Raw genomic sequence first — 13,664 nt, forward strand, 5'->3', positions numbered from 1 at the left:
ACCAGAATAAAAATATTAGCAAATCATGTTCACTCTAAAATAAAAATAAAATCCTTTATAATAAAGCTGCACAATACATGAGCAATGTTGTGAGTGGTGCTGATATTATCAGTAGTTTATTATAGCTGACATTCAAAATGGAAAGGAAAGTACAAAAAAACTAACACAAACTATATGTATTGGAGCAACATGGCTAAGTTTAAACAGTAAAAAATGTGTATCATGTTTTTAAGCACACAATCTATTTCCATTCAAAAAGGACTGGCATGATTCATTGTGACTATCCAGTCTAATTGCAACCAGGGAAGCAAATAATTTACAACCTGTTTTTGATATCTTAACTGCCACACACAGGCAAAAAAACTAAAGCAATAAACAAAACACCTTTTCTGAAAATACGTTGCACCAATTTAGTTGAATTTTGAAGGCCCCGTTCAAAAATAAGATTGTCTCTGGAAATGTTACCCTCACAACAGAGAAAAAAAACAGTGCATTACCCACCAAACAAGGAAGACCGTATTACCATATTTTGTGGCTACATCGCATTCCTCCTTTTCAGTGCAAGATTATCAAAGGAAATAATGAAGATTTCCTTGCAGCCAAAACTACCAAACTGGAAAAAAAAAAAGAAAAACGCACACCGCATGGTGGGCATATGAATGAAAATAAGCAAACACAGGCTGGAAAAGTAATCTCAGGTGTTTGCAGGGTGGTCTATAAAAGTGTTTTTTTGAGAAACATGAAAACCTGAGAGCAAAAACTTATGTTACTTAAAATATGGTGGTGACCAACCTCTAGCAAACAAATCAAAAGTTGCTCTTTTTTGTAGTTTGTCACACCAGAGTAGTACCAATGACACCAATGGTGGGACAAATAACCATAAAGCATAGAAATGAAACAGGAAATTTTCAATATGAGCAATCCAAAAATCCCAAATCATGACATTCAATGCACCAAGTATACGTAAACAATATAAAACTAAGTAATGACTCAACGGTGAGTAGTTTACTTTTGTTTGGTCAACATTTTTACTTGGGTCATGTGACTATTTTCTTTTTGATTGGTCATTGCCTTTACAGGTTTTACATAGTTTTATGCTAATTCATTACAAATCATCAATTGTTTTTATTTTGAAGTTTCTAATACAGCAAAATGAAACTATGGTAGCTGGGCACGATACTTGAAAACATAAAAAATACAAGGGTACCTTTTCTCTTTTAAAGGTGGGGCCCCACAAAAGCAAAGAATATTTACAAAAAAAAATGAATTTTAAATATGGAAGTGGACCATAACTTCAATCTGACCAAAAGTCCCAAAAAATTGCAAAGTTTTAGTAAGAGCGAAGAAGGTGAGCGCAGAAGGCACCATTTTTTTGTGTTTTTTTATATATATATATATATAAACCAAGAGAAAGGAATGTGAAACAGTAAACTATGACTTTTGTTGTACATTTATTCTGTCACCTTTGAACGACAGGAAAGGCGTCCTTCATCCCTAGCTGGCAAAAAAAGAAAAAGTTTGAATGAAAAGAAACCAGAGCACCACTCTTCCATTCATCAGTATCCTTTGTCCACCCCAATCCACCTATATCCAAACATAATCAATTGATGAACATCCTGGATTATTTATACTTAGAAACAAGACAAAAATAGATCATCTTGTCCATCCAACAGTAAATTGTACATTTTTCGGTATACATTGGTCACAGCAGCGAGGCCTGCCCCGTTTGTGTCATGTCTCTTCGGCGGCTTTCAGAGTGAGAATGTCGACATACGGGAGGAAGAAAGGGAAAAAAAAGTTTCCGTGAGTGCATATTGGCAAATGCGGGATGCACATTTTTGAAAGAATGGTCTCTTGAAAAGATGGAAGAGTGGGAAGAAAAAAAAAGGCAGGTCTTTCCCCTTCCGAACAGCACAACTTTTGCAACTTCGAACAGTAACTAGCATAGAAAATGTGCAATGGAAGGTTAAATCAAGTCTGATAATCTCTTTCATCCAGAATAACGGCTGTTTTTTTTTACATTTTTTTTTTAAATGGTACTTAGTCTTTCAGTCCCTCCGAACGATAACTCCTGGTGGCATTTCCCTCCAACACAATATACCAACGTTAAGTTTGTGAATTCTTGCTGTAGCAAAAGAAGAGAAGGGAGGAAAAAAAATTCCTCGGGTCACAAGTAAATGAGATTGAGAGGGTGCGTCACATTCCAAAGCATAGGGGGGAAAAAAAACAGATGACAAAGTTGAAGCTGACGTGGTACAACCCCCTGCCCCATTCTCAACGGCGCTGGGTTGTAAAACGGCCTTCACCGAGACCCCCGGAGCTTCTTCCTGACCCCATACCCAACTTGGGAGCCATGCCGCCCCGGGGCGGTGGTCCTCGGCCGTCACGGTCTCGCATCATGCCACTTCCCATGATTCCCCGTGGACCTCCGGGTCCTCGATCGTTGCGTCTTATATCCCGACGGTCGTCACCGCCGCCGGCGCGGATCTCTCGCTCGCGCGCCGCCCGTGTTTTCTTTTCCTCCACGTTAAGGCGCACTTCACCTCGAAACATGATGGGCTGCAGGGGGAAGACCAGATTTAGCAAGATGGAAAAACAACAAAAACAATAAATACGTACTAAAAATATGTGATACGAATCTCATGACATAACAGAGCAAAAATGGTGGATGAATTCTTTACCATTTTAGAAAAGGGCATTTAATTTTTCTGCATGACAATATGCATCACAAACATAAATAGGTTAGTTTGTTATTTTATTTATTTATTTATTTATTTTAACATTTAGAACCAACTGTGCAGACCAGGGATCGAAATTAAACAAACCTAAACGGAAACACCACCCAGTGAGTAAAAAAGGGGTAATGAAATGTTAATACATGCCCCATCTACCTTGGCACTAAGGATTTTTTGCACGGGATCAGAGTCGTCAAACACAACAAATCCAAAGTTGGGGAGCTTGCCGCTGATGCCCTTGGTGTTGATACGCATCTCCACGACGGTACCGTAAGCTGGGGAAAAGAAAAAAAAAGGTCAAACTTTTCAACACATGATCCTGGATAATCCGCAAAAGTTTTCGTCAAGTGTTATCCGAACGATGAAAATTGAGAATTTGGGCTTTACTCATGAAAAAGTCTTTGAGTTCGCCCTCATCGATGTCGTGCGGGAGGTTGCCAACAAAAAGCTGGTGGCTGTCCGGGTAGCGCACGGTTCGCCTGCCGTCCATTTCGCCTAGTTCACCTTCCCCTCTGCTGCCTGGCACAGGAAAATGTATTTATGAAGACATTTTAAAAATTTTACATGACCACAAAGGGACATATGTCTTCTTGTGCCGGTCCCAAGCCCGGATAAATACAGAGGGTTGTGTCAGGAAGGGCATCCGACGTAAAAGCTTGGCCAAAACAAACATGCGGATCAAACCTCTAAAGATGGAGGACACTGATTTGCTATGGCGACCCCTTGAAGGGAAAACCCGAAAGGAAAAGAAGAAGACTTGACTAAAAACATTATTTCACAAAAAATCTAATCATAACTTCCTGTGGTGGTCTGAAATTGTGACAATGTTTTATAACCTGCAGCTGGACTTTGAAATTCACATTTACCTTTGTTTACAAAACTCAGGTGTGGTTTCCCCATTGGCGCATCTGATGACGAGACGCCATCTAGTGGTGGGAGAAAGACAAACTTGAAACACGATTGTATTGAAAAGAATATCATCAGCGGAATACAAATGAAATCGGTGAGTACCTGGTCGGGGGCCTCGTGGCGGGAAGGTCGGTCGGTCGCGGGTGCGTTGGTCTCGAGGTCGGAGTGGCGCCGCCTGTGTTTCTGGCTTCGCATCGACTCGGGCCTACAGGAGAATCAAGTAAAATTGCAGGGAATGCATCTGCCAAATTAAAAAAGGGGGCCAGTTGACCCCCTTATGTCATCACTTTGCTGCTGTGAAATGTAAATTTCTCCACTGTGAGACTAATAAAGGCAAATCCAATCCAATCCAAAGTATAGAAAACTGTTTGAAATAAACCAAAATACATTCACTGGAGCATGGTACTTCCAAATAGGAATTGAAAAAAACCATTATTATATACAAAAGAAGAAGATATACTATCTATTTTACTAAAATATCAACAATTTTAATTTAAGTCAAAGAATTTATTCAGACATAAAATTTTCAATTTTCTTTAGTTACTACACAATCAAGCTTGTGCTATTTTGATATTGTGTGGTATTACAGAGAAGACAAAGACAACAGACTTAGCACAATATTTCTTACTAGTGTCTACTTCAAGGACAACCGACGTCTCTGGACAAGTTGTGTCCATAATTTGTAAAATGGCTTCAAATGACTTCTACTGAGCGTATTTTACAAAGATTCCACCGCATATAGCTATATTTTACGTTTTAAGACTCGCGCTGAATATTCAGGAAGTCTTGTTTTCGAGTTGGTGACGATGCCTGACCTGACATCACGTCTGGAACGCCCCTGACCGAGAAAGGACATACCTTGAATCACCTCAATGCATTTTGCAATACTTTGTTTGGTTTGAAAACTTTGTGTTGATCCGTGTTGATGGCGAAATTAGAAGGAAAACATAAATAACGCGATGGTGAATCCTTGTGTTTGGCACCGAGCATCTATTTGATATTCACTGACAAAAATTGTAAGGAATTAATCAGCCCGTTTCCACAGAGCTTTCAAAGGAGCTTTGTCGCCCTCTTCTGCCTCTTTTCGGTGCTACATTTCCCCCCTCAAAATGACGGAATAAATTCTTTAATCGATTGCAAACATGTATGCTTTCCTCTTCAGAAGTATTTGAATCATATTCATAACTGGATGAGTAACAAAAAGCATCTTCTCCGAATCTGAAGCCATTGTTTTGATTTTCGAGTAAGGCAAGACGTCTTGCCGTGACACCACGAACATGGGGGTGGGACCTTCTGAAACTGGCCACTTCCGGTTTCAAATTGAAGTACTTTTTAGACACTTTAAAGGACAACCGACGTCTACGGACAAGTTGTGTCCATAATTTGTAAAATGGCTTCAAATGACTTCTACTGAGCGTATTTTACAAAGATTCCACCGGATATAGCTATATTTTACGTTTTAAGACTCGTGCTGAATATTCCGGAAGTCTTGTTTTTGAGTTGGTGACGAGTCTGTACGTGACGTCACTGAAGGAACGCCCTTGACCAAAAAAAAAAGGACACATTGTAGCAATCCTTCCATCACGTCAATGCTTTTTGGTCTGAAAACCTCGTGTTGCACCAGAAAGAGAAGAGGGCGTCCAAGATCCATGGAAGGAATTTATCAACCTGTGGAAATGGGCTGATTCATTCCTCACAACAGCACGGTGGCCATTTTCTGCCTCTTTTTGAGTGAGACATTGCCCCCCAATGTTGCCTCAAAATGGCACGGAATAAATTATTTAATCAATTGCAAACATGCATGCTTTCCTCTTCAGAACTATTTGAATCATATTCATAACTGGATGTGTAACAAGAAAGCATATTCTCCGAATCTGAAGCCATTGTTTTGATTCTCCAGCAATGCAAGATGTCTTGGCGTGACGTCACGAACTGGGGGCGGGACTTTCTGAAAATGCCCAATTCGCAGCTCAATTTTTTGCAGATTTTGGACACTAAGTCATTTTTATTGGTGTTTTGCATTTGAATAAAAATATCATACTGCGTGTTTTGGGTATTTTATACGCTATAAAATGTTTTTCTGATGTCAGTTAAACAAAAAAAGTGACGGTTGTCCTTTAAGTCATTTTTATTGGTGTTTTGCATTTGAATAAAAATATCATACTGCGTGTTTTGGTTATTTTATATGCTATAAAACGTTTTTCTGATGTCAGTTAAACAAAACAAGTGACGGTTGTCCTTTAAGTCATTTTTATTGGTGTTTTGCATTTGACTAAAAATATACTGCGTGTTTTGGATATTTTAGATTCTATAAAACGTTTTTCTGATGTCAGTTAGGAAACAATTAAATGACATCGGTTGTCCTTTAAATGTATTTGCATAGATTTCCTATGTGCTGCAACAGCTCTGAAATCATTCGCATTATCCACTAAATTCGAATCATGAACAGCTGTTTCAATTGTCACTACCTTCCACAGACTCATTGGACAGTTTCTTAAAAAAAACTGGAATTTGCTTGCTGCCTGTTTTTAATGTCTTTTAGTTTTACTCCTGTTCTCACACTCCATATCGCAACCATCCGCCATGTTCAATGTAAATAATGCAATGCACCATGGGTAAATGAATATTTGATCATCTCTTTCGGCAGTTTGCTGCGGAAAAGCCTGAGATATCATCTACGACGCATCAAAACAAATGCAAGGTGATTATTGCACGATATCGAAAAGGCAAGATGGCAGACATCGAAAATTAAAACCTCTGATGGAAAATGAACAGTTTTTAATTGCTGTTTAACTAATTTGTTTCTTTAACTATTTTAACAAGAGTATGTCATATGTGACGCGGATCACGTAGCAATATGCGCTAATCGTAACAGACTTGCGTCGGTGCTGGCGCAGTGGAGTTACAAAGTTGCGCCAGTGGCTGTCAAAATGCATCAATGGCGCAAGGGCGCGGCCCAGATGCATCTCTGAAATTGTGTATGAATATTTATTTTTTCTGGAGACGATGAAGGCGACTTATGAGACGTTTTTCACCAAAAAGTTACCTGTGAGCTTGGAGCTTTGACAACGTGGGGTGGTATTCCAGAAGAGGTGCCGGTCGGGGGAAGGTTTTTGCTAGTCACCGAGGCCCACGAGAAGGTCTGGGGGTGGCAAAATATTTAACTGTCTCATTTAAAATTTGTACATCAATATTATGTTGAGCTTCACTAAAATAATAGTAATACTAGTAATAATAATAATGAAGAATTATATGTCCTGTTAAGAAGCTGTTCAACCACAAATGAAAATCAAGTGTAAAAATATCGTGTTCTACATAACCATTTATATCTCTCCACCATTATCGTTCCAATATCGCTTTTTTTTTTTACTCTCAGTCACATTTCTCCTCTGTCGACATTTTGCTTCCGTGCAGACCACTGCAAGGTTTATTTTGCATAACCAGCAAGGTGAAAGTGATGAAAGAAAAATAAAAAACTTCAACCCAATTTGTTAAGCAGGGTTTCTGAACCATGTGTTTCAAAGCTCTTCTAGTTACGCTATCACATACCTTGGGTGGCTCTTGCGCATGGGGTGGAGACTCCACCGGGGCTGGCGAGGGAGTTTTTTCCTCCATTTCTTCAAGAACCTTCTCATCCAGTTCGGATTTGATCTCCTCGACTTTGGGCTCAGGTTCCGGCTCCATTTCAGGTTCAGGAGCCGGCTCGTCCATGGGCTCCTCCACCCCGTTGCTGCGGAAAAACAAAATAGGGACGAAATTTGAAATCAAGGCTTCAAAGTGAAAAAAAGGGGGGGTTGGTTGTGCGTACGCGACGGGGTGAGGCTCGTAGTAGGCGCTGCTGTTGGGGCTCTCTTGCAGCGGCTCGGGGGACGCCTGCCTCTCTTCTGGCTCCTCTTCGACTTCCTCCTCCGATTCTGAAAGAAAACAAGAGCCAAGATCAACTAACCTGAAAAACGAACAAACATGGCAGAGGCGGTGATTGACAGCCACTGCGCGACGACATCGCATTAAAATGTCTGACCTTCGTCAAGTTCGGCTTCCGAGTCGCAAAAAACTTCATCCTCGTAACGGAAGATGTCATTGTGTACGTAGAATTTGTTGGCCACTGAACCCTGCCAAAGGCAATTCATGAAAATGCCGAGTTTTGACATTTGATTAATTAATTTGGTTGGAACAGATGAGCACAGCGCTCGATCGGTCAAGCCTACCTCCGGGGCGAGCACAAAGGTCTGCATGAACTTCCGCATCGGTTGTCCATTATTGGAGAGCTCCCCAAGTACTTGCACCACGACGCCGTCGCTGAGCGTGGCGTGCGCATCCACGTGCCGGATCTTTGTGTGGCACTCGCTGAATTGCAGAGACATGACCTTTTTGTGGATTTCCTACGAGACGGACAACAAAAAAGGTCAGTGGATCCCTTTATTTTTTTGTAAAGTCAAGAAGAGGGTAGTAAGCAAAGTAAAATAGCAGCAAAGTAAAATTAGATCAATGTGAGTTTGCGCCATTTTGCACTGTTGCATTTAAATTATGAGTTGGTGTGACTGTAAAGTGTCCTTGAGAGTTTTGAAAGGCGCTTAGCAATCTTTTCCTTTCGGCTTTTCCCTTCAAGGGGTCGCCAGAGCGAATCAGTATTCTCCATCTTCAGAGGTTTGATTTGCATGTTTCTTTTGGCCAAGCTTTTACGTCGGATGCCCTTCCTGACACAACCCTCTGTATTTATCTGGGCTTGGGACCGGCACAAGAAGAAACTGGTTTATGTCCACTTGTAGCTACAGAACAAGCAATTCTATGAACTTAATAAACATGAAGATGCTCAGTAAAAGGCTCTCAAACACAAAATGTTCATCGGCACAACAACATTCAAAAAAGCATAACTATACCCACCATTTTTGTTCCATTGATTGATTGCTACATCCAATTATTTTTCCGTTAGCTCAGAGTTCAGGAAATCATTATCTTATTATTATTAATATTATTACTATTACTAATTAAAATATTAATATTACTAATATTGTTAATATTATGAATACATAATAGAATGAATACATAATAACAGTATTATTATTACTAGTATTATGACTATATTATTAAAATCATGAATATATCATTAGAATCATGAATATATCATTATTATTATTAGTATTAGTATTATAACGCCTTTTGGGTTGTGTAATTACATCCTGTAATATTTTTGTGTTGAATGTGGGCCAAAGGGCCAGGTGAGTGACCTGAAGCGGGTTATCCAGTGTGTGAATGCGAGCCGTGGCCTTATTTTGTGTTTGAGTGTTAAATAAATGGCTGAAAGCTCAGCGATCAGCGACTGAGATTCTTTTCCCAAAGCCAAGGCAGTACAATTGTTCCATTTTGCCTAACAGATGTAAGACATAAAATGAAATAAACAAATAACATTATGCGCCAGACCAATTTAGCGCCAGCAAAATGCTAACAGCAATGTGCATTGCTAGCAAGCAGAGGACGAAAAAAAAATTGAATACAGTGATACACTAGCTTACGAACTTAATTGGTTCCCAGAAAGTGTGTAAGGCGAAAACTTCGTCTGCCAAACATTTATTTCCCATAAGAAACCATTCAAATTAGAATAATCCATTCCCAGGTCCCCATAAAACATATTCTCCTACTAAATAAGCATTACAACTACACAAAATATACCTTCTTTTGTATAAATGTGCTATTGTATTGTAATTAAAGAAATCAACTGTAGTGTATAATAAAGTCGGTTTATTTACCTTTGTGATGGTAGTTGTTGGATGACGAACTTCCAAGTTGCCTCTTGATATCCGAGTGAAGTTGCCGTGATTTCTCTGCGATAATACCATCACTTACACTATCCCCTGCTAGCTGCTTTTCATTAATCAAATAAACAGAAGTTTTTCTTTTGTATCCTCTTCGGCTTAACACTAGCCTGTGGTGGGGTCTTTTTCGGTCCCATAATAGCAAAAGTACTCCACTCGATCACAAACCACGTCTGCATTCAAAGAAAGGAGGTGACAAGAACTAGTCCTCCAGCCACCGTGGCGCTGTTCGACCGTGTGGTTTGGTGTTCTTCCGCCGAAAACTAGTCCGCCAGCCACCATGGCGCTGTGTGGTTTGGTTCCTTCACCGAAAACTAGTTTGTCTGCCAAGATTATATGCTCGCGAATTTAATGTTCGTAAGGCGAAAGGTATGTAAGCTAAAGCGTTCGCAAGCTAAGGTATCACTGTACTGGGTCATAAATCTCTTGACAGCGCCCCACTCTTGAACTGCTTAACAACTTGCTTGTTGCATATGTTGCTCTCTCAACTACATCAAAAGACCGCCCCTGCTAAAAAGCTCTCTCTGATTTACACCAAGGAAACTTCTCATGTCTGGATAATTCTCAAGTTGGAGCATTTGTTAGGGTTCCACCCTGCTGCATTTTAGATGCATAAATAAAACACTGTTGGTGACCTACCGATTGCCCATACACCGCTTCCACCAGTTTCCCACTGGGGTCAAGACCCCCGTGAACATAGGAAGAGTTCCTCCCATAGAACCTGACAACAAAACAGTGTTAAGAATTTTGAGAAATTTACACTCACCAAATAAGCATTGAAGCGCCTCGTATGTGAATGTCAACTAAACTATTACCTGTGCAGGAAGTCTGGCGCTTTGTTCAACAGTGTATAATACTGCCTCACAAACTCCCGCCCGACAAGCAGGGGACTTGGTTTCTCCATCACCATTTCTTTGGTAAACAATATTTAGTGCTAAAAGGCACAAAGAGAGGGTAAGGTTATTTACATGGCTCATCCACAATAAAAAATAATAAGGTAACTTTTAAGTTTATTTGCTCAGTTAGGTTTTTTCCCCCCTGGCCCAAATTAAATTAGAAATGGGTACCATTTTGATAATTCAACATTGGGAAATGTGTCGTTCTTGCATGGCACAGGTTTTAGCAGTGACTTCCAACAGTTCCTTATACAGCGCAGTTTCGGCGACGTAACACGTTAAAAATGACACACAACCAGTGCAAAGCTGTTCTGGCAATAACAACTTTAATGATGTCAAAAGTTTAGCTGCTCCAGAGAAAAAAGGCGGAGGCGGTCGCCTCTCAAATTTTACATGCAGGAAAAATAGACTTTTAATGGAATAAAGCATTAAAAAGCTTCTTTGTCCCACTTCCCGGCCCTCATCAGTCACAACAACAGCTGATGGTTAGCATGGCGGCTAAATCGGAAGCTGCATGTGACGCGTCCATCAAGACAGACTGAAACACAGGTTGATCTTATGCATGATACCGTCGATGAGATGGCTTAGTATTGTAAAATATTAGCGCCAGCATTATGTTGTGGTAATTAGTCTTTTCGATAAAGTGGTGGCCTGTATGCACAACACAAGCCTTCTCCCGTCTGTAGCATTATGTCATCTCTATTGATACAGAACGCTGATGCCCCTGGGCTTGTCAGTGATCATCCTAATTAAAAAAGATGAATACATCGACATTTTAACAACGCCCGCGTGTGATAAACAAACAAAAAATGTCCCCCCCGGCTACCCAACGCGCAGTCGGAATAGCACCGGGGCTAGGCTAAATTGTGGCGTCGTCTTTATTTATTTCAGGCCACTAGCGGTTATATTGATAAGAATATCGTGTAATCCGAAATTTTATCAGCGCGAAAGAAACACGAAACAATAACCCAAACTCGTCGTTGAAATTAACATGAAATGCAAATTGAAGGGGGGGGGGGGTCACAAACGACGACTCAATAGAAAGCGACGGTAGCCGTTGTAACATCGTTAGAAATTGGGGCATTAAGCGGATTCGATGTTATCGTTTTCCACAAAAAGTAAAACAAAAGTTGTATTTTTCATTATTTGTAATCGATTTGACTGTCAAGCCCCAACTTGATCAGTCCTGTGTGGTCACTGGTAAACAATAGGAACGAGCGAGAAAGCACGAGTTTTGCTCATTGCTCGGCAACGTGGAGCTTTAGGACGTCACAAATTTCGAGTTTATTATATAGCATCAAATTGCTTCCCGCTCATCTTAATGGATAATTAGACGGGACAATGTGGGTCAAGTTAGCATTTAGCTTGTCAGCCAGCCACAACATAAACTATGAGGAAGAATGTGATCAAACTTACCGCGTTAAAGACCTATCTATACAGACAGAAGGGATTTAGTAATAATACTAATATTCGCGACGGTGAACCGCAAATGCACTGCCAGGTGTTTACAGTTCTCTCGCCGACGATTTTATGATCTGCGAGGTAAGAGATATTGAACATTTAAAGCGATAGGTTTCGATTTATTGTTTTACCCCTTCGTTTTGGAGCAGGAGCCCCCAAACTCGGCAAACTGGCCAATCAACTACTCGATAACAATGACGAACCACCAAACGTAACGTTCAGCCTCCGAAAGTATTCATTAAATTGTTGTATTTGGGCGAAAGTTACGTCGTGCATGATTTCTCGATTTGACGGGGTTATCAAGTGTCTTTTGTGTCACATACTCAAAAAGACACTATAAATAAACAATGAAGAATTATGTTACATTCGATGAGTGTGGGTAATCGGAAAAATCCCACTCAGATCATCCATTCCGGATCTCAACGTGTTCGAGGCGAACGTAAACAAAGATGGCTGATTGCCAGAAATCACCATAACCCATTTTGACCTCGAGCGAATATCCTTAATGTGTATACATGACGGGATTTATTACCTTCAAAATATTTCATTTCACAAAATAACTAAACGCCGAGAGAAAACGGCATGTTGTGGTGAGATATGTTATTTATTTATTATTATTATATATTTTGAATTCTTAAATTCATGTTATCATATACAAATGGAGCTAAATATCATTTTGGAAATTATGTTTTGCCGGATTATGTCTATTGTCGGATGGCGTCACGCTTAAAACAACAGGTAAACTCAGGGTCCGTTTTTATCCAATTTTGAGGATCGCCCAGTTCAAATGGACGTTCATGGACACTTTTCCGAGACCCGAGTCGTAATGTTCAAACTTCCCATCTTCCCATTATCCACGAACGTAGCATTATCCAACCCAACCATTGAGCTCCGAGATGACGACAGTCTTGGCCTCGCCCCCAACAATTAATAAAAAAATAATTTAGAGTGAGTTTATGACTTGCGTGTGTATATTTTTTTTTTACAGTTTTAAGCAGTTATCATGTGTCTAAACAATATAATGTTGACATTCTCTTGAATGCCGCAATGATAATAAGTAAATAAAAAAAAAAGAAGTCGCGTTATACGAAACCGACCAATCAAGAGCCTCCACTGGGCAGCCCGACTCAGACCACAGCATAATGGCCCCGAGTTGTGTATTTATCGGGCAAATACACGTTATTCGCTTTATTTATTTAAGCGAAGCGATGCAACTGGTGAAGGAGACGACATATGAAGCATATATGAAGCTCCGTGAATAAGAAATATAGCATCAATTGGGTGATATGTGGCATATAAGTGTAACGGAGTTACAAATAATAAGCTACAAGATGTCAACATCAGTGCAGATTGTTTAATGGTTGTGCATGCAAAACGTTGTTTAAACTTTCAATATGAAGAGTTACGAACTTACGTATGAATGACAGCGGTTATCCATCATTGTTTGTCCACTGGGAATTCGTGTAAACGTACACCTTCTTTATGCGTGTTACCGCAATTGGCTGCCACATGATTCACCACCGCGTTATTTATGTAGTTTTCCTTCTAATTTCGCGATCAACACGGTGTTTTCAGACAAAACAAAGTACAGTAAAGTCTCTTTATATCGATATCTGTTATATCGATAGTACTGCTTATTACGATACCATTTCTATGAACACAGGGAGAAAATTTACGTGCCACGGGATCGGATATATCGATAGTCCGGTTATATCGATATTTTTTGTACCTAAAATGCATCGCTTTGTCGGTCAGTGACGTTCCGTCTGTCAACTCGAAAACAAGACTTCATGAATATTCAGTGCGAGACTTAAAACGTACAATATAGCTATATGCGGTGGAATCTTTGG

At 40.0% G+C, this 13,664-nt stretch overlaps 1 protein-coding gene across 1 annotated transcript; it reads right to left on the bottom strand.

Annotated features, from left to right (window-relative positions):
• Positions 1–87: 87 nt before the first annotated feature.
• g3bp2a (G3BP stress granule assembly factor 2a) lies at positions 88–11,938 on the bottom strand. Its single transcript, XM_089006399.1, has 13 exons — positions 11,770–11,938; positions 10,273–10,391; positions 10,097–10,178; positions 7,853–8,026; positions 7,666–7,756; positions 7,453–7,558; positions 7,194–7,374; positions 6,691–6,786; positions 3,747–3,849; positions 3,602–3,661; positions 3,123–3,254; positions 2,892–3,010; positions 88–2,559 (listed from the first exon to the last, which is right to left on the bottom strand). The coding sequence occupies exons 2-13, from the start codon at positions 10,365–10,367 to the stop codon at positions 2,275–2,277; spliced, it is 1,524 nt and encodes a 507-aa protein (XP_088862525.1). The 5' UTR covers positions 10,368–10,391; positions 11,770–11,938; the 3' UTR covers positions 88–2,274.
• Positions 11,939–13,664: the final 1,726 nt, after the last annotated feature.

The sequence above is a fragment of the Hippocampus bargibanti genome, linkage group LG10 (genome assembly GCF_051943395.1).
Source record: "Hippocampus bargibanti isolate YZ-2025 linkage group LG10, ASM5194339v1, whole genome shotgun sequence".
Classification (NCBI taxonomy): domain Eukaryota; kingdom Metazoa; phylum Chordata; class Actinopteri; order Syngnathiformes; family Syngnathidae; genus Hippocampus; species Hippocampus bargibanti.